At 52.0% G+C, this 21793-nt stretch overlaps 1 protein-coding gene across 1 annotated transcript in view; it reads right to left on the bottom strand.

The window, feature by feature from the left end:
- The window catches only part of LOC141133221 (adhesion G protein-coupled receptor E3-like), a 348306-nt gene that overhangs the window by 242427 nt on the left and 84086 nt on the right, over window positions 1-21793 (bottom strand). The window contains exon 7 of the mRNA XM_073622460.1: window positions 86-208. Coding sequence (XP_073478561.1) covers window positions 86-208 — 123 coding nt within the window. The remainder of the gene's footprint in view (window positions 1-85; window positions 209-21793) is intronic.

Below are 21793 nucleotides of genomic sequence, written 5' to 3'. Positions count from 1 at the left end.
ATAAACCAAAAACGAACAAAACAAAAACGAAAAAAAAAAAAGATTTTTCGGCAGTGCACATAATTAAGAAAAATATGACACTCACCTGTACAATTATTAGAGATATTCTGGTATCCTTCCCTGCATTCACACGTATAGGATCCAATTGTGTTCATACAATCACCATAAGGGTCACAGATTTGGGGATTTTCTTTACATTCATTAATGTCTGTAGGGATAACAACAGATGTCAGGATATACAGTACATATGAAAGCTGTCCTTGCAGACTTGCCTCTCAGAAAGTAATAAAGATGTACTGGAACACAGTGGTGTATCCTTAGGCCTCATGCACATGGGCGTATGAATTTAACTCCTTCACGCCGACTGTACGCAAATATGCAGCCTCGGCTTGAAGGGGTTGTACCGGGGTAATGCATGTAGCTGCACGCATCACCCCCGTACCGTTTTTTAGAGCCGACGGTCGGCTTTCTTGGGATAACAAACAATGCGGCTATCAGCCGCTTGGCTGTTATCCCAAGGAGCAGGAGGCGACGACCCTCCCACCGGCTTCTGCAGCTCATCCGGGCTCTCCTGTCCCACCGGGAGGCCTGAGCTACCAGCCGGCACGTCCCCCGGCTGGTCGGAGACCCGAACGACGCCGGAATCGGCTTTGATCGGGTCTCGGATTTAGTAAGCCGAAAGCGATGTCATGACATCACTTCCAGTTTACAGAAGACCTAAAGGCCCCAAATTTTAAAAAATGACAGCATTCAAAACTGCCAATCTTGGCGTTTTGAATGCTTTTAAGTACAAAAGGAGGTCACTGCCTATTACTGTCACAAGGGATGTTTACATTCCTTCTGACATAAATAAAAATGATTAGAATTATTTTTTTTAAGAGACAGTGTAAAAATAAAAAAAATAAATCAATAAAATAGGAAAAAAAAAAATTTAAAGCACCCCGTCCTCCCTGCTCGTGCGCAGAAGTGAACGCATATGTAAGACAGACCCGCAAATGTAAGCGGTGTTCAAACCACACATGTAAGGTATTGCCACGATCGTTAGCACAAGAGCAATAATTCTAGCACAAGATCTCCTCTAAACTGGTAACCTGTAGACATTTTTAAAGCGTCGCCCATGGTGATTTTTAAGTACCGTAGTTTGTCGCCATTCCACAAGTGTGTGCAATTTCAAAGCATGAAATGCTAGTTATCCATTTACTCGGCGTAACATCATCCTTCACATTATACAAAAAAATTGGGCTAACTTGACTGTTTAGTTTTTTTTTTAATTCATGAAAGTGTCAATATTCCAAAAAAATTGCGTTTGAAAGACCGCTGTGCAAATACCGTGTAACATAAAATATTGCAACGATTGCCATTTTATTCTCTAGAGCAGTAGTTCTCAACCTTCTAGTGCCGTGACCCCTTGATAAAATTTCACAAGTTGTGGGGACCCCTAACAGTAAAATTATTTTCGTAGCGTGGGTTGTCAGCATGCAAGGCAAGACAAGCAATCAATTTGCACCCCTAACCCATGGACATTTAGCACTCCCTGAGTCCCTTCCACTCGTACAGTATTAAAACCCTGTATGGTACATTTTAGGATGTACCACTCTTTGTTCTCCTTTTCTTTCCCTTTGATCTCTCTCTATGCTAATTTCAAGGGGGGGGGGGGTTTCCCCATCCCTCTCTCTTCCCAACTTTCTTGTTCTTTTTCTTTGTTCCTCCCCCTCTTTTCCTCTCCCTTCCATGTATTCTCTGTTTTTATTCCTTCTCTTACTCCTTGGTGGGGGGGAGGGATGAGTAGCAGTGCTGGGGGTAGTTCTGGTCATCTGCTGATCTGAGAACTGTAGTGGGGACTTTTAATGGCAACTATAATCACAGGTAGTGTTACTCACTGTTTCTCTGACTTTGTGGTGTCTCCTAGCAGTGACACCTATGCCAAAATCTGGAGATAGGGTCTCCTCCAGCCCCTCCCACTTCATATTCCTCACCAGTCAGCTGACCTCTAGTCTCTGCCCCCCAGCCATGCCGTGAACTAAATGGGTGGCTGCGAAGAGGCTGAGTGGGTGGCCGCAGGCTCGGGGAACAGCACAGCTGGGCGCCTTCAAAAAGGCAGGGAGAGCAGCACGGGCTTCAGGAGCATCCCAGGATTTGGTGACCCCTGGCAAATCGTCATTCGACCCCCTAGGGGGTCCCGACCCCCAGGTTGAGAACCACTCCTTTAGAGTCTCTGCTAAAAATATATATAATATATAAATATATATATAATGTTTGGGTGTCCTAAGTCATTTTCTAACAGAAAATACAGATTTTATCTTGTAAGCAACAAATCTCAGAAAAAGACTTAGGCGGGAAGGGGTTAAGCTGCATTTTTTTCTGTTAGAACTTAGCAGAAAAAATGCCTTCAATGTCACATCTTTAACAACATGTATATGCTTTATGCTCATTTACAGGCATAGGGTGTTTTTTTAAGAGTATGAACTCATTCTTTTGGATAAAATATTAATTTATTCTAGCCACTAATAAATTCACATGCATACTAGCACGTTATGTGGTGTGGATGCGCTTAATTATGCTCATATGCTTCTCTCTAAGAGCAGCTTTAAAGGGCCATACACAATGGCTTAAAAAAAAAAACAGTTACCATGCCAGAAAATGCTGTATAAAAAATACTCATATTTAGCAATTTTGTGCTGGTTTTCAGCAGCTTCTAGCAGCATTTAGGAGCGTTAGGTTTTATAGGCGTTTTTACAACAAAACATTAAGAAGAAAAAAAATAGCTGGGCGTTGGCATTTGACTGCTGAGGCGCAATGGGCTTAGGTCCCAATTAATGTAACACAATGGGATCGAGTCTCCCACTACCCTTGCCCTTTACCCCATTAAATAAGACACTTACAACCATTAGGTTGGAAAGGGAAAGGCCACGGTTTTATTAAATTCCAACACATAAGATGTGAACACATTCAACCAGTGCCCGTCACAGTCGTACTGTGAGCACTTAACCAAAAGAGGGAAATGGGGCCTGTCCTTACCATAAGTGCTGGACAGACAGCCTACTTCCAATTTTCCATCAAGGGCAAAGCCCATTAGAGCATCTTTAACTGCTGACAAGGTCAAGAAAACCGCCAACCGCCCCTCAGTTAATAACTGACGAGCGCCCCACCACAGCCAGCACCTGTTCCACACCTCGCTGCAGGCTAAGGTTGAAATTGTCCAACCCAATGTCATTAAGGTGAACGCCATCTGACCTCAACAGATCATCATTAGTACCCTCCAGATCCTTGTGACGGATGACGAACCCAACGATTTGCCAAACAAACTTGACGACCTGGGCGTTAACTTTTTGACTGAAGCGTTCTAGCCGGGGACCAGGTATTTCCCTGGCCCACAGCCGGCGAGGCATGATTTCCGACCATATGAGCACCAAATTGGTATAAACTGCATAGCATTGCGCAATGTCCGCTTGATAGATTGAGATTAAGTCCACAGACCGTGTATAACCCACATCATTCCCTCCAGCGTAAAGAATCAAAATGATGGGGCTAGACACGTGGGACCGAAGGCGCAAACACTCTGGAAGGACTTGGGGCCAGCGTAAACCGCAAAGCCCAAGCCAGCATATCCTGGCGAGATCATAGGCAAAACCTAAATTCTTCCCATTGCTCCAAACTGCCGCCCTACGAGCGGCCCAGTAAATGAAGGAAACTCCCACGATCCAGACCATAGCCGGGTAACGATCTGAAATTTAAAACAACAGGTGTAGGCGAAAATACAAAGAAAAAAAACGACGATTCCCACCTGCCCAAACGCTGGAGTGCCATGTCAGCGAAACCCATACCGAAGCCGCAGTGGCAGCGCTGATTTGAAAGGGGTGGGTCGCAAAGTCACGCAAAAGGAGGCCAAGTTTTTTATTCTGTTTTTTTTGTTTTATTTTTTTTTTGAGACAGCGACGAAAAAACCCGCAAAAATTGGAACCTGCTAAAAGAGGAGGAATTAGCATGGACAAAGAAGCTAGGGGACGAGGGGCTTGACGACAGGAAGGGGGAGGCCAAAGAAACGGGGTAGAAGGGGCCCCCACAAGGGTACAAAATGACCCTTCCGCCCATTCCAAAGCTGTCGGTTTTTGACGTGCGCAAAAGAACCTACACGCAGCGCTCAGAGAAGAGGGCCGCCGCCCGCCAAGGATGCTTTTTTTGATATCCTCCCACCCAAGGAGCTGAAACCAGAAAGAAAAACAGACATAGCCGACGAAACTGAGGAACGGAAAGAACCTTTTGTAGTAAATAAGCAAGGTAAGAAAATAAAGCCACGCGCCGTTCCTGTAAAGACGAGAAGGAAAAACTCACTGTCTGTCAAGGAATTAGTAAACCAGACTGTGTGGACTGCACAGAAGAAACCAGAAACGTATATAAGTGAATAAAAATGGTGTTTATTTACATAAGTGACAGATAAGTGAATATAACCGTGGACAACCAACCACAAGACCCACAAACAACAAAACAGTATATACAATAAAATGTGAGATACCGGAACCGTAAACAGAAGCCAGGCAACGTGGTCATACACCGGGAGATCAGCAGATGGTAAGGACGGGAAACCAACAGGACAGGGAGAGGATGGATGGATGGGATACAGGGCAGGGATCCAAGGTAACCAGGAACCGAAGGGACAGGACCAGGAAGGGCTTGGGATAGGGATTGGATCAGGTCAGGACAGGGCAGATGCAGGCTCAAGGTCAAAATAACAGGCAACAAGGTCAGAATGCAGGGAGAGAGACACCAAGGCAAGCATGTGAGGCCTGCAGTAATTTCCCTCACGTTGCACCTGAGCGCAGAAGGTGCTGTCTGCTCCATACTGCCGGAATACACCCGCTGGTGGACACTGGTACTACAGCCCAAGGATGCAACAGTGCCACCTGCAGGTGAATCCTCTTAATACAGGTCATTGATGAAAGACACCCGCTGGTGGACACTGGTACTGCGATCCAAGAGACCGACAGTGCCATCAACGGGTGAACCTTTTCATGACAGTACCCCCCAAAAGGAGTGGCCTCCGGACGCTCCAACTAAATTAAATTGTCCAAAGTTAATGGCCTCACACCAAACAACGGATGAGGGCACATCCGGCTGGGCATCGGGTACTTTACACTGGGTAGCGCATACGTCAAATCGGATAGCGAGCACATCAGAGCAGACAGCGAGCACATCAGAGCAGACAGCGGGCACATCAGAGCAGACAGCGGGCACATCAGAGCAGACAGGGGGCACATCAGAGCACACAGCGGGCACATCAGAGCAGACGACAGGCTCCGGGTCGTCGAGCTGGGCAGCAGGCTCCGGGTCGTCAAGCTGGGCAGCAGGCTCTGGGCTGTCGAGCTGGGCAGCAGGCTGCGGGTCATCGAGATGGGCAGCAGGCTCTGGGTCATCGAGCTGGGCAGCGGGCTCCGGGTCAAGAGACCGACAGTGCCATCAACGGGTGAACCTTTTCATGACAGTCCCCCCCCAAAGGAGCGGCCTCCGCATGCTCCAACTAAATTAAATTGTCCAAAGTTAATGGCCTCACACCAAACAACGGATGAGGGCACATCCGGCTGGGCATCGGTTACTTTACACTGGGTAGTGGATACGTCAAATCGGACAGCAGGCACATCAGAGCAGACATCAGCACATCAGAGCAGACATCGGGCACATCAGAGCAGACAGCGGGCACATCAGAGCAGGCAGAAGGCTCCAGGTCGTCGAGTTGGGCAGCAGGCTCCGGGTTGTCGAGCTGGGTAGCAGGCTGTGGGTCGTCGAGCTGGACAGCAGGTTGCGCGTCGTCAAGCTGGGCAGCAGGCTGCGGGTCGTCGAGCTGGGCAGCAAGATCTGGGTCATCGAGCTGGGCAGCAGGCTCCGGGTCGTCGAGCTGGGCAGCAGGCTCTGAGTCGTCGAGCTGGGCAGCAGGCTCCGGGTCGTCGAGCTAGGCAGCAGGCTCTGGAACAATAGGCCAAACAGCGAGCACCGTAAGGGCAGGCTGGATCACATGCACCGGCTCAGCAAGCTGGGTAACGGGCCCCGGCCTAGTGGGATCAGCAAGCTGGACTCCGGGCACTGGTCCGGCAAGCCGAATAATGGGTACTGGCTTAAAAGGCCGAGACACGGGCATCAAAACTTCAGGCTGAGACACGGGCACCGAAACTTCAGGCTGAGACACGGGCACCAAAACTTCTGGCTGAGACACGGGCACCAAAACTTCAGGCTGAGATTCCAAATTCAAGACATCAGGCTGGAAGGCAGGCAACGAGACATCAGGCTGGAAGGCAGGTACCAGGATATCAGACTGGAAAGCAGACACATCAGACTGAGAAGCGGGCACATCAGACTGGGAAGCAGAGACATCAAGCTGGAAGGCAGGCACCGAGTCATCAGGCTGGAAGGCGGGTACATCAGACTGGAAATGGTGGAAAAAAACTTGCGCTAATGAGCAAAACAAAATGAAAAAAATAACTAAATTCACAAAGTGCAGCTGCAACAAAATACTTCAAATATCCATAAAGTAAAAAGCATATAAATTAAAATTTGTGCGCTAGCAAAATATAATGAAGTGTGTGGGAACAGGCCGGGGAGAGAGGTCTGTCAGCAGATCCTTCCAATCCCGAGTCTCCCTTCTAATGCTGCAGCGGTCGGATCAGTCGGATCAGCTCGAAGTTGGCGGTGCACGCTAACAGGACCTGGACACCAACATTTCATCTGTCCCTACAGAGGGTTATATCTGTAAGCCCATATGACCTCGCCATAGAGGAGGTCCAACGAATGGGGTAAGGGCACATCCATTACTCCTCTCCTGGAATCAATGGTGGTTTGGAAGCGTTTTTGCATCTTTTCACTTCTCTGCTTCTGATGTGATACACCGAAGGAACGTCTCCCTTTTTCTTTCTCACTTGTCTTCATGGACTGAATGGGGTGTTTTTTAAAGGATTGAGTGATCAATCGTACCTTCAGAACTTTCACTTTTTTTCAATTTTTATTTTTTCACTTTTATTTTTTCACTTTTATTTTCTATAGAGATATGATTTAATGCACTTGTTTGTATCTACTGTTTTGGTATTTTTTCCGTGCTGGGTTTCAAGCATATTGCGGCTCCAGATATCATCTCTAGGAGCTTCTTGATTGTACCACTTCATTATATTTTGCTAGCGCACAAATTTTAATTTACATCAGACTGGAAAGCTGGGGCATCAGGCTGGAAGGCAGGCGCATCAGGCTGGAAAGCAGGCACATCAGGCTGGAAGGCAGACACATCAGGCTGGAAGGCAGGCACTACAGGCTGGAAGGCAGGCACTATAGGCTGGAAGGCAGGCACCAAGACGTCAGGCTGGAAGGTGGGCACATCAGGCTGGAAAGCGGGCACATCAGGCTGGAAGGCAGGCACATCAGGCTGGAAGGCAGGCACATCAGGCTGGAAGGCAGGCACATCAGGCTGGAAAGCGAGCACCGAGACATCAGGCTGGAAGGCGGGCACATTAGACCGGGAAGCGGGCACATGAGACCGGGAAGCGGGCACATCAGACCGGGAAGTGGGCACATCAGACCGGGAAGCGGGCACATCAGACCGGGAAGCGGGCACATCAGACCGGGAAGCGGGCACTGGAACTTCAGACTGGACAGCAGACACAGGCGCTGGCACATCAGACAGAACAGCAGGTTCTGGCACAACAGGCAAAACAGCAGGTACTGGCACAACAAGCTGAACAACAGGTACATCGGACTGGACAGTAGTCACTGGAGCGTCAGACTGGAACATGGACACTGGGATGTCAGGCTGAGCAGCAGGTACTGGGACCTCAAACTGGACAGCGGGCACAGGCATTGGCACAACAGGCTGAGTAGCAGACACTGGCACATCAGGCTGGGCAGCAAACAGGAACACATCAGGCTGGGCAGCAGAAAGGAACACATCAGGCTGGGCAGCGGACAGGAACACATCAGGCTGGGCAGCGGACAGGAACACATCAGGCTGGGCAGCAGAAAGAGGCTCATCAGACTGGGAAGCGGGCACCGAGACATTAGACCGGGCAGCAGATACTGGAACTTCAGACTGGGCAGCAGACACAGGCGCTGGCAGATCAGGCAGAACAGCAGGTGCTGGCACAACAGGCAAAACAGCAGGTACTGGCACAACAGGCTGAACAACAGGTACATCGTACTGGACAGTGGTCACTGGAGCGTCAGACTGGAACATGGACACTGGGATGTCAGACTGGGTAGCAGGCACTGGGACATCAGACTAGGTAGCAGGCACTGGGACGTCAGACTGGGTAGCAGGCACTGGGACGTCAGACTGGGTAGCAGGCACTGGGACGTCAGACTGGGTAGCAGGCACTGGGACGTCAGACTGGGTAGCAGGCACTGGGACGTCAGACTGGGTAGCAGGCACTGGGACGTCAGACTGGGTAGCAGGCACTGGGACATCAGATTGGGTAGCAGGCACTGGGACGTCAGACTGGGTAGCAGGCACTGGGACGTCAAAACTGGGTAGCAGGCACTGGGACGTCAAACTGGGTAGCAGGCACTGGGACGTCAAACTGGGTAGCAGGCACTGGGACGTCAAACTGGGTAGCAGGCAGTGGCGTAGCGTGGGGGGTGCGGAGGGGCCGTTGCCCCGGGCGCAACATTTAAGGGGGTGCAATGCTGGCTGCCTCCTCCTAAATTCACTGCCCTGTGTCCCCACGCTCTGGCCGCCATGTTCAGTCTCCGGCGCCCTGTGATTGGCCGTATGGGGTCATGTGCGGCGGCGCAGCTGGCCTGTCCATGATCGCGGTACACCCTGGAGTCCCGCCTCTGCACATGTTCAGTCTCCGGCACCCTGTGATTGGGTAAATGGGGTCATGTGCGGAGGCGGGACTCCAGGAGCAAGCGCGATCGTTAACAGGCCAGCCCCGCCTCCGCACATGACCCCATACGCCCAATCACAAGGCGCCGGAGACTGAACATGGCGGAGCGCGGGGGACACGAAAATTCAAGATTGTGAGCCGCCGCTGTCTCCTCTTCCTGCTCCCCTCCGGACCAATGGAAAACAAAGAAGAAAAGGTGAGACTCCCTCGTGATGAGAGTCGTGTTGCTGGCCCGGGGGGGGGGGGGGCACAGTCTGGGAAGAGGGAGCAGCCAACCAGAGAGAGAGTGAGTAGAAGAGCAGCTAGAGTCATGCAGTGTAGTGGTCAGTATAGAAATACTGTAGGTAGAATAGTGTAGTGGACAGTAAAGTAGTCAGTGCAGTATAGTGGACAGTATAGTATAGTGGTCAGTGTAGTGGACAGTATAGTGTAGTGGATAGTATAGTATAGTGGTCAGTGTAGTGGACAGTATAGTGTAGTGGACAGTATAGTGGGCAGTGTAGTGGACAGTATAGCGGTTAGTGTAGTGGGCAGTATAGCGTAGTGGACAGTATAATGGTCAGTATAGTGTAGTGGGCAGTATAGTGGGCAGCATAGTGTAGTGGACAGTATAGTGGTCAGTGTAGTGGGCAGTATAGTGTAGTGGACAGTATAGTGGTCAGTATAGTGTAGTGGACAGTATAGTGTAGTGGTAAGTATAGCGGACAGTATAGTATAGTGGATAGTATAGTATAGTGGACAATATAGTGGTCAGTGTAGTGGACAGTATAGTGGACAGTGTAGTGGTCAGTATAGTGGATAGTGTAGTGGACAGTATAGAGGTCAGTATAGTGTAGTGGGTAGTGTAGTGGGCAGTATAGTGGGTAGTATAGTGTAGTGGACAGTATAGTGGTCAGTGTAGTGGACAGTATAGTGTAGTGGACAGTATAGCGGTCAGTGTAGTGGTCAGTATAGTGTAGTGGACAGTATAGTGGTCAGTATAGTGTAGTGGGCAGTATAGTGGGCAGTATAGTGTAGTGGGCAGTATAGTGGGCAGTATAGTGTAGTGGACAGTATAGCGGTCAGTGTAGTGAGCAGTATAGTGTAGTGGACAGTATAGTAGTCAGTGTAGTATAGTGGTCAGTGTAGTGGACAGTAGAGTGTAGTGGTCAGTATAGGAATCAGGTTGGTTAGTACTATTGTAGGAAGGGAAGGGACAGGACTCGGGGAGTGCTAAAAGTTCACAGGTTAGGGGGCGCAAATTACTTGCCTTGCCCCGGGCGCTGACAACCCACGCTACGCCACTGGTAGCAGGTACTGGGTTGGCAGACTTAGGTGGGTCATCAGGTTCAACTAGCATGAACGCAGGCTGGAATAGGTTGGTTGGTGTGGAGGCAGGTTGGTTTACTGGCTGGATTGTGTGGGTCAGAAAGAACTTTCGTTTCTTTTTTGTTTTAGCTACTGCAGCTTTGTACGTAGGTGCAGGACTGTAAGAAAAGAAAGTAGTTGGGCAAAAAGAAGACCAAGGAACAGTGGCTGGAGGAGGGTTTTGTGGGATTGTTACAGGTGGAGGAGAAGAGGCAAAGAGGCAGCTGGATTGAAAGCAGGATAGGTGCAGTGAGTAGAGACTGGGTAATAATACTTGGTGGAAAGCTGTGTATACTGGGCTGTAGCTGAGGTTGCCATGAGCGACGGGGGAATAGATTCTTGGGAAGGCAGGTGATTAATGGTAGGGCTGGGTTGTTGTGGCTTGGCTAAATAAAGGAGATCTGACCATGCCTGTAGCACAGGTTGAACAAACATTGATTCACACACAGCCTGACTAACCAGCGATTGCACTGAATGGATGCAATCAGACAACACCTGCTGTGAACAAGAGGCATAACGTTCCATGTAAAAGGCTGGATCATCCTCTAATAACCATACCAGGGATTCAACTTGACCATAATTGAAGGGGGGAGAAAAATCATCGCTTCCTTCGGGAAAACATGACAGGGCTGGTTTTGCACATAACCGTATCAGGGGCTGAACATCTTCAAAAGACATGTAACCCTGATCCACTAGGGAATGAGCTGATCGGATCGTTTCCATCAGCTGGTCACTGGTCCAATCTTTTAAAATCTGGCGGCAATATTCGCCATCCTGTTCCGCTAGCAGAGAATAATAGGTAATTTCATTTAAATCCATCTTAATACGTCAAACAAAACAGGGTGATTCCTTAGTGTAGTGGTAGGGATGGCCTTGGTGTACTGTCAAGGAATTAGTAAACCAGACTGTGTGGACTGCACAGAAGAAACCAGAAACGTATATAAGTGAATAAAAATGGTGTTTATTTACATAAGTGACAGATAAGTGAATATAACCATGCACAATCAACCACAAGACCCACAAACAACAAAACAGTATATACAATAAAATGGGAGATACCGGAACCGTAAACAGAAGCCAGGCCAAGGTCATACACCGCGAGATCAGAAGATGGTAAGGACGGGAAACCAACAGGACAGGGAGAGGATGAATGGATGGGATACAGGGCAGGGATCCAAGGTAACCAGGAACAGAAGGGACAGGACCAGGAAGGGCTTGGGATAGGGATTGGATCAGGTCAGGTCAGGACAGGGCAGATGCAGGCTCAAGGTCAAAATAACAGGCAACAAGGTTAGAATGCAGGGAGAGAGACACCAAGGCAAGCATGTGAGGGCTTGCCGGGTATTTATCAGCCTGCAGTAATTGCCCACACGTTACACCTGAGCACAGAAGGTGCTGTCTGCTCCATACTGGATACACCCGTTGGTGGACACTGGTACTACAGCCTAAGGATGCAACAGTGCCATCAGCAGGTGAATCCTCTTATTACAGGTCCTGGTTGATGGAAGACACCCGCTGGTGGACACTGGTACTGCGATCCAAGAGACCCACAGTGCCATCAACGGGTGAACCTTTTCATGACACCGCCTGACACCTGGACCCATTTGACCCACACGCGACAGTACGACACCCACGTCCGAGGGAACAGCGACACCTGGAGGAGGTTTAGCAAACATCGCAAACGAGGTTCCACAAGTAGGCCGGACAGGGCAGGCCCTCCAGGGAAGTCGACAGGGCGAGGGCGCGGGAACGATCGAGCTGTGATAGAGAGAGAGCATCGACAATATCATTAGCTGTTCCAGGGACATGCCTAGCTCTAAAGCGAACGTTAAGCTGAAGGCACTTTAAAACCAAAAACCTCAGCAACGACACAACCAGAGGGGAGCTGGCAGACTGTTGATTGACCACCTGCTCCACGCTCACGCAACTGTTCGCCCCACAGCTCGATGGCGACAATAATTGGAAAGAGCTCCAACAGTGTGAGGCCGACCAACTTTCAGCAGACCACACCTCTTGGAAAAAGGCACCAAAAACCACAGGAGCCTGCCGCATCAGTGTATAGCTCCAGCTGCGAGTTCAGTACCTCCTCCAGCAACCAACGTGACTGGTCATTGTAGGACTAGAGAAATGATAGCCACGAGCTGTTGGCACTCACTGCTTTCAGATGGGCCCACGAAGAGGAAGTCGTCCAAATAGTGTAACACGGAATGAAAACCAGCCGCCTGGACAACTACCCATTCAAGGAAACTACTGAAGAGTTCAAGGAAATAACAAGCAATGGCACAACCCATGGGAAGGCACATGTCAAAAAATAGCCTCCCTGTAATTAGCATCCCAGCAGATGGAAGCATTCCGGGTGGACCGGGAGGAGGTGGAATGCGGACTCAATATCCGCCTTGGCTAGAAAGGCCGAAGGGCCAGCAGCCCTGATCAGGTGAAGCGCCTTGTCAAACGAGGCGTAGTGGACCCTGGATTCTTCCTTGACGATGCCGTCATTAACCGAGGAGCCAGAAAGTTAGGACATGTGATGGATAAGGCGGAATTTTTTCCTCAGCCCTTTTGGGGACCACACCAAGGGGGGAAACCCTCAGGTTGTGGAAAGGGGAGATCAAACGGGCCCGCCATGCACCCCAAATTCATTTCCTCCTGGAGTTTCTCGGCCGCCATGGACTCGAATTGAATGGCCGTTTTCAAATTAGGTGCCATGGTCGGCACATCCAAAGGAGTGAAGGGGATCCAAAAACCACGGCCAAACCATACCTCAAGATCAAGGCCTCTCAATGAAAAAGGGGGAACCGGTCTAGCCAGGGAAGCATCTCTGACACAATCACTGGGGTCCTCCGGTTTAGAAATGTCAGCCTTGGCCCCTGGCCAGGAAAGCAGTTGTTTTCCCTTTCATAAGCACCGGCTGGGTGAGTGCCCCCGCAAAGTGAGCACTTGTGCTTAAAACGGAACGCAGTGTACCACTTGCAGTGGCTCTCATTGAACAGCCAGCATAGACCACTTTTTTCTTTTTTTTTTTTGGGGGGGGTGGGGGCGGCAGCCGACGCTCCGGGAAAAAACTACCTGGGGGGCTATAACACAAGAAAAGCCCGTAATTGCATTGGCCGGGAACTGAACCTGGGCATATCGCATGGCAGGCAAGAATTCTAACACTGAACCACCAATGCTCCACGCCAGATTTGTCGATCGTCTTACGGTCGGGAGGGACTAACGCGAGGAAATCCATAAATACGCGACACCAGATTCTATCCTAGACGTCTTCCGACATGCCGGTGGCGAAGCTGCCTACAAAGCGCCACCCACGGATGAGGCCGAACTGAATACCGGACCTGACGCACCCATGTGAGATAGGACCGATATACGACCAAAACAATGCCTTCGTCTGGCGCACCCGATACGACAGTGTCACTAATCCTACCCCAAATCGAATCACAATCATACTCACTGAGTCGCGGATGTGCAGCTGAAGAAGGGCGACCAACAGCGGGTCCAGGAGGAACGCCCGGTGCAGGATCGTCCACGGGATAAGCTGGCCGGAGGCCGTAATGTCCGTCACCTTGAGGAATGAGATGGCTGGAGAAGCAGGAGGCTGCTGGCGGAAGGAGAGGTCCAGAGAAAGGGCCCGGGGGGCCTAGGCCGGCCGCATCTGGCACCACCGGGGACCCCGGATGGAGGACTCGCAGCAGGTGCTGCCCACATCCTGGGCGTGGCGTGCGCATCACCCGCCCTGCCGGGCGCAGGGAGATGGAGCCAAGTAGCGGACAGGGGCAGGGTTGCAGCGGCAGGCCTCCAATGGGAATCTCCCGCCCCGCAGGGTGCAGGGAGATGGCGAGGCTGTGGCAGCGGACGTCTGGTAGGAAGCTCCCGCCCAGCTTGGAGCAGGTAGCTGCTGGAGGTCAGAGGTCAGTGATGATGGGGATGGAGCAGGCGACCGCCGGCTTTCATCCACGCAGCCGGGCATGCAGGGAGAGGTGGGAAGGCAGGGGTCCAAGGCATGGTCAGCCCTGCCATCCCCCACCCAACCGGGTGCAGGGGGATGTGGGAAGGCAGGTGTCAGCAGCAGGGGGTGAGCGGCATGTGCCGCCCTGACATCCCCCACCCAGCCGGGTGCAGGGGGATGCGGGGGGCAGGGGTCAACGGCAGAGGGTGAGTGGCATGTACATTTCTGCCATCCCCCACCCGGCCGGGTGCAGGGGGATGCGGGGGGGCAGGGGGTGAATGGCATGTACATCTCTGCCACCCCCCACCCAGCTGGGTGCAGGGGGATGTGGAGGGGGTGCAGTGGCATGTACATCTGTCAGGTCCCACACTTACCAGACAGGTGAGTCCGCTTGGGCAGAGGGTAGGCTCCCTTACGTATCCGATTCGGGGCCCCTGGTAGAGTAGACAGGAGGCCCGCGAATGCGGAGTGGTATGAGGGCCTGAAGTGAGAGTCCTGGAATGCGGTGGTCTGGCAAGCAACCGGTAGATCTTCGGGCTGGATAAGGCAGGTGCTGAGCAGGAGCTGATCAGGCAGGTCACACACAGGCAGAGGTCGGCAACGGGCTGGCGGCAACGGTACAAGGGATAAGGCAGGAGACGAGGTCAAACAAGCCGGGGTCAGGTTCAGGCAGCAGTCAAGGGGAGTCCAAAAGGCAAGCCGGGTCACAACGGGTAAACACAACGAGGGTTCAGGAACACAAGGATGATCACGGAACAAGGTAAAGCTGTTTGATCAGGCAGCACCGGGACAATGCAGAGACAGGCTATAAATAGACCGATTGGCGCCAAAACGCCGCGCACGTGCGCGCGCCGATTCGCCGAAGCGCGGCGCGCCCCCGCACGCGCCCGAGCGCGCCCCCGACACCGGCGTGCCCGCCCACACTACCGGGCATGTCAAAGGCAATGCCCGCAAGCGGACGCGCGCTAACGCGGACGCGCGCTAGCGCGAACGCGCGTACGCGCGAACGCCCGGACGCCACCCCGAACGCCACGGCCGGCTGGCCCAGACACACCGGCGCCCCCAGGGACACGCGCCCCAGCACGAACAGGGACACGAGCGCCAACGCGTCCCAGCGCGCCCCGGCGCCCAATCAGGTAACCTTTCTGACAGTGCCCCCTCCTCAAGGGCAGACTCCGGATGCCCAGCTGGGCCATCTTCGAAGAATGAGAGGTTTTGAAGGATTTCAAAAGTTCTTCAGCATGTAAATTGTTTTCCGGTTCCCACGAATTTTCTTCGGGTCCATAGCCCTTCCATTTTACCAGATATTGTACTTGGTTGTGCCTTCTTCTGCAATCTAGAATTGCCTCCACTTCAAACTCCTCTTCGCCATCAACCATAATAGGTTTGGGTGGGCCCACACTGCGACCAGGAAAGAAATTGGGGGTGACCGGTTTCAGGAGGGACACGTGGAACACTGGGTGTACCCTCAAAGAGTCGGGAAGCTCGAGTTCATATGCCACATTATTGATCTTCCTTTTGATCAAGAAAGGACCCAGGTATTTGGGGCCCAGTTTCTTGGATGGGCATGCTAACTTGAGATTAGCGGTGGACAGCCAGACAGAATTGCCAGGTTCAAGGACAAGTTCCCCCCGTCTCTTTCTGTCAAAGATCTTCTTGTAGTCCTCCTGAGCCTTGGTCATGGTTTCCTGCAGCAATTTATTGTTGTTGGAGAAAAAGTCCAAGGTTTCGGATACTGCAGGAACAGGGCATTCGGGGAGTGCTCCAGGCAAGAAGGATGGGTGGAAACCATAATTGGCATAGAACGGAGACTGGTTAGTTGCTGAATGTATTGAGTTATTATATGAGAACTCTGCGATGGGCAGCAAGGAAGCCCAGTCATCCTGGGAGAATGCGGAGAAACAGCGGATGTATTGCTCCACGGTCTGGTTTGTCCGCTCGGTTTGTCCGTTAGACTGAGGGTGGTAAGCCGAAGAAAAGGACAACTCGATCTCAAGGGCGCCACAGAGGGCCCTCCAAAATCTGGAGGTAAACTGGACACCTCTGTCCGAGACTATACTGGTCGGGACTCCATGTAGCCTGACGATTTCTTTAATAAAGATAGAGGCGGTTTCCATGGCTGAAGGGGTGCCCTTCATGGGGAGAAAATGAGCCATTTTAGACAGCCTGTCTACTACGACAAAAATGGACGAAAAACCCTCTGACAGTGGGAGTTCCACGATAAAGTCCATGGAAATCATGGCCCAAGGTCTGTCTGGAACTGGTAATGGTTTCAACAGGCCCCATGCTCTAGTCCGGCTAGTCTTGTTCCTGGCACACGTGTTACAGGACTCCACATATTTTTTGCAATCCTTGGCAAGGTGAGGCCACCAAAAGGTGCGTTGAACAAGGTCAATTGTTTTCCGTGTGCCGAAGTGACCCGCAAGCTTGTGATCATGGCACAGGCTTAGCACTCGTACCTTTAACTCCTCAGGAACCACAATTTTATTCTTGACCCAAAACAGCCCATCCTTGGTACAGGCTTCAGCAGGTGGAGGCATTCCCAAGGAAGCTCGTCTGATCTGTGAAATCAAGTCCTCCTGTAGAATTAGGAAATTTCCAGAGGGGAGAATGGTGTCTGGGGGCAGGGCTTTTTCCGATTCAAGAAACATTCGGGAAAGGGCGTCGGATTTGACATTCTTGGATCCGGGTCTGTAAGTGATGTGGAAAACAAATCGTGAAAAGAAAAGTGCCCATCTTGCCTGCCGGGGTTTCAGTCTCTTGGCTGTTCTTAAATATTCTAAGTTTTTATGGTCTGTGTAGACCAAAATGGGGTGTGCTGCACCCTCCAGGAGATAGCGCCATTCTTCCAGAGCTGCTTTAATGGCAAGAAGTTCTCGGTCACCAACATCATAGTTTCTCTCGGATGGAGAGAGTTTACGAGAAAAGAATCCCACGGGGTACAGGAGTGCTTTGGCACCCTGTCTCTGTGACAGTACAGCTCCAACAGCAACCTCGGACGCATCCACTTCCAGGACGAACGGCAAGGCAGGGTTGGGGTGCTTAAGAATCGTGGCTGACGTAAACAATGTTTTGAGTCTTTCAAAGGCCTCTTGGGCCCTAGGGGTCCAGCGGAACCGACACCCTTGTTTGATAAGTTCTGTAATTGGAGTAATGATAGAGGAAAATCCCTTAATGAACTTCCTATAGAAGTTGGCGAAGCCAATAAAACGCTGAACTCCTTTTTTATCAGTTGGTGCAGGCCAATCCAGGATAGCGGATACTTTCTGTGGATCCATTTTAATGCCATCAGGAGAAATGATCAGACCTAAGAACTGGATGGATTGACGCTCGAATTCACATTTTTCGAGTTTGGCGTAAAGGCCATGTTGTCTCAGCCGGGAGAGTACATTTCGTACGTGTTCACGGTGCTCCGTCAGAGAGGCAGAAAAAACCAGGATGTCATCCAGGTAGACAATGACATATAAGTCCAGTAGGTCGTGAAAGACATCGTTGACAAAGTGTTGAAAGGTTGCCGGCGCATTGCACAGACCAAAAGGCATGACAAGATACTCGTAATGTCCAAATCGAGTGCGAAAGGCTGTCTTCCACTCGTCTCCTTCTCTTATGCGAATTAAATTATAGGCCCCACGGAGGTCTAACTTAGTGAAAACGGTAGCAGATCCTAGTCTCTGAAATAATTCAGGAACCAAAGGTAGCGGGTATCTGTTCTTGATAGTGATCTTGTTAAGTTCCCGATAATCAATGCAGGGACGTAAGGAGTGATCCTTCTTTTCCACGAAGAAGATGCCTGCCCCAGCTGGAGACGTGGAAGGACGAATGAACCCTTTCTTTAGGTTCTCGTCTATATAGGTTTTCAAGGTGCCCAGCTCCTGCACAGTTAGAGGGAAGATCCTCCCAAAAGGGACTTCGGTACCCGGTAAAAGTTCTATTGGGCAGTCATAGGATCTATGTACCGGTAAGGTTTCTGCTCCCTTTTTACTAAATACGTCCAGGAAATCCCGGTATGGTTCAGGAAGATCTGGGTAGAGCTTAGTTTCCGAGTCCAAACACAGGCATTGGGAAGAGGTTGTGGAGGTCCCCCGTAAGCAGTTTTGTTTACAATACTCAGAAGAGAACTGAATTTTGCCTGTAGCCCAGTTGATACTAGGGTTGTGAGCCTGTAACCAAGGTATTCCTAGGATAACTGGGAAAAGAGGAGAGGAGATGACATCTAGACGTAACAGTTCCTGATGTTCTGGGCCAATAGTGGCCAACAAGGGAACCGTTTCCTGGGTAACGGGTCCGGAGCGGAGGGTGGAACCGTCCGCTAGAAAGACTGCCAGTCCTTGAGTTTTGGTTTGAGTGGGGATATGGTGAGTTTCAACAAAAGTCCGATCAATGAATCCACTGCAAGCTCCCGAGTCAACGATGACCGGTACTGGGATGCTCCTTCCAGGTAACTGTAAGACAATGGAAAAGGTTAAATGGTTACCGGTACTAGGTAGGACAGGCGCACACAATGAGGAAGACGGCAGGCACTTACGTCTTTTATTGGGACATGCTTTAGCAAAGTGACCAGGCTCTCCACAATACAAGCACAGGTTGAGTGTGCGTCTTCGTGTCTTTTCTTCTGGGGTCAGAGAAGGACGGAGCAACCCCAACTGCATGGGTTCCGAACCCTCCTGGGCTGGAGCAGACAAGACAGGCGGAGCTTGGTTTGGGGCACTAGGGGTTCTGGGCAGCATCCAGGTGAGGCGTGGGTGGTTCACAGATCTCTCAGAGCGTCTTTCCCTGAGACGGCGGTCAATTTGAATTGACAAATTGATCAGCTCCTCTAGTGTCTGAGGCACCCCTACTCGTGCTAATTCATCCTTTAGGGAGTCTGACAATCCCAGCCGATATTGGTGACGCAAGGCTGCGTCATTCCACTCCGTGTCTGCACTCCAACGCCTAAACTCCACAGCATAATCTTCGGCCGCTCTGCGACCTTGTTGAAGGGAGTGCAGGGCGGCTTCTGCAGTGGCTGTTAGCTGAGGATCCTCATATAACTGGGACATGGCTAGGAAGAAGTCACTCAGGGAGTCAAGAGATCGGGCCTTTTGCTCCAGGAGGTGGTGAGCCCAAGTTTGTGGCTCGCCTGTCAGCAAGGATATGACGAACCCCACTTTAGTACTTTCCAGGGAGAACGTACGGGGTTGTAGGGCAAAGTAGAGTTCGCACGCGTTACGGAACGCCCGGAACTTACTGCGATCTCCAGAAAACTTTTCGGGTGGAGGTACTCTGGGTTCTGGTGGGAGCATCACTACGGAAGGTACTGAGGCAGGGTTGGATACTGCTCCAGGAGGAGAAGCTGTGAGGGCCTGGACCTGTCCTTCCAGTCTGGTGTAGCCTTCCTGTAGGCTTTTAACAGCTTGCGTGAGGCCCGCTAGGTGCCTGCATAGTTCATCCATAGGGGAGGCCCCCTGCCCGGACTCAGTCATGGCTGCCTGATACTGTCAGGTCCCACACTTACCAGACAGGTGAGTCCGCTTGGGCAGAGGGTAGGCTCCCTTACGTATCCGATTCGGGGCCCCTGGTAGAGTAGACAGGAGGCCCGCGAATGCGGAGTGGTATGAGGGCCTGAAGTGAGAGTCCTGGAATGCGGTGGTCTGGCAAGCAACCGGTAGATCTTCGGGCTGGATAAGGCAGGTGCTGAGCAGGAGCTGATCAGGCAGGTCACACACAGGCAGAGGTCGGCAACGGGCTGGCGGCAACGGTACAAGGGATAAGGCAGGAGACGAGGTCAAACAAGCCGGGGTCAGGTTCAGGCAGCAGTCAAGGGGAGTCCAAAAGGCAAGCCGGGTCACAACGGGTAAACACAACGAGGGTTCAGGAACACAAGGATGATCACGGAACAAGGTAAAGCTGTTTGATCAGGCAGCACCGGGACAATGCAGAGACAGGCTATAAATAGACCGATTGGCGCCAAAACGCCGCGCACGTGCGCGCGCCGATTCGCCGAAGCGCGGCGCGCCCCCGCACGCGCCCGAGCGCGCCCCCGACACCGGCGTGCCCGCCCACACTACCGGGCATGTCAAAGGCAATGCCCGCAAGCGGACGCGCGCTAACGCGGACGCGCGCTAGCGCGAACGCGCGTACGCGCGAACGCCCGGACGCCACCCCGAACGCCACGGCCGGCTGGCCCAGACACACCGGCGCCCCCAGGGACACGCGCCCCAGCACGAACAGGGACACGAGCGCCAACGCGTCCCAGCGCGCCCCGGCGCCCAATCAGGTAACCTTTCTGACAACATCTCTGCCATCCCTCACCCAGCCAGGTGCAGGGGGGTGTGGGGTGGTGCAGTGGCATGTAAATCCCTGCCATCCCCCACCCAGCTGGGTGCAGGGGGATGTGGGGGGGTGCAGTGGCATGTACATCTCTGCCCTCCCCCACCCAGCCGGCTGCAGGGGGATGTGGATGTACAGATGTCACATCAGGAGCAGTGTGGACTGTGTTCACATTTGAATCTCCCGCCCAGCTGGGCGCAGGGAAAGACGCTGGCAGGGATATGCCAGTTGAATCAGACAGCGTGGAGGAAGGAGGAGGATAGGCGGGCCGAGCGGCAGCCCCGGGCTGGAGTGCCCAGCCTCTGGTGCCTCAGGATGATCTCCATGCGGCCCCCCCACCCCCCGCTCCGGTGAGGAGAGGCGGGGAGCTCCGCGGCTACCACCCGAGCCACCGAGCGGGTGCTCGCGGGGGGTGAGGACAGCCGGATGGCTTAGGGGTTCAGGAGCGGGCCTGACCCAAAGTGTGAACAAGGGGGAGGGGGGCCGCCGGGGAGAACTACAGCGGCGGACAGGAGTGGGGGAACCGGAGCCCATAGCAACAGGAGCTCTGATGGCACATGGGGTGTGGCAGGGGAGTAAGAAGGCCCAGAGCTCATGCGGGAAAGCGGACGGGTGCATCTCCTGACCCTGGGAGCCGGAGGCCCCGCAGGTGGAGGTGGAAGTGGAGAAGGTGGGGATCTCAGGGTTGAGGAGGGAGAACAGAGTCACCTGACCTTGGAGAGCCAGCTCGTGGACCCTGGGCAACAGGAGATCAGTGTCCATGGCAGTGGTGCAGGGTCCACAGCAGCTCTTCCAAACGACTCTTCCGAAAGACCCAGAATTCCCTGGGGCACACGTTCCCTGACCTCAGGCCCATCCCATCCCAACTGTCCCAACCAATCGCTCCCCTTGTCATGCACCTAGCCATGCCCCCCTCAGTCAAGACTCTCTTTCCCTAGGGGGCTCAAGGGGCCTTCAGTAGCGTTAGCTGTGGAAAGCTGTAGCTGTAGAATGAGTTTTTCAGAATTTTTGCAGTAGTGTTTTTTAGCTTTTTTTAACAAAATCCCACAAAAGCTTATGGCTCAAAAATGTTGGTAAATGTCAAAATGATGTATTTTTCAGTGTTTTATGGCGTTTTTAAGCTTTAAGAGATAGAGCAGTTTTACAGCTGAAAAACACCTCTCAAAACCCACTAGTTCTGTTTTTTTCCAGCCAGAAAACTCCCCTGCCAAAAACTGCTGATAATAGCTTATGTGTGCATGGACACCTAGGAGAACATGCTGGGGAGTTTACTGGCTGCAGAAAAAAATGTCTGAAGCCAAAAACAGTAGCTGTAAAAACGTCCAGTGTGCATGAG

Source organism: Aquarana catesbeiana, linkage group LG03 (assembly GCF_042186555.1).
Source record: "Aquarana catesbeiana isolate 2022-GZ linkage group LG03, ASM4218655v1, whole genome shotgun sequence".
Classification (NCBI taxonomy): Eukaryota; Metazoa; Chordata; class Amphibia; order Anura; family Ranidae; genus Aquarana; species Aquarana catesbeiana.
Note: the sequence above shows the minus strand (reverse complement) of the source record. Positions and strands in the feature narration are given on the sequence as shown.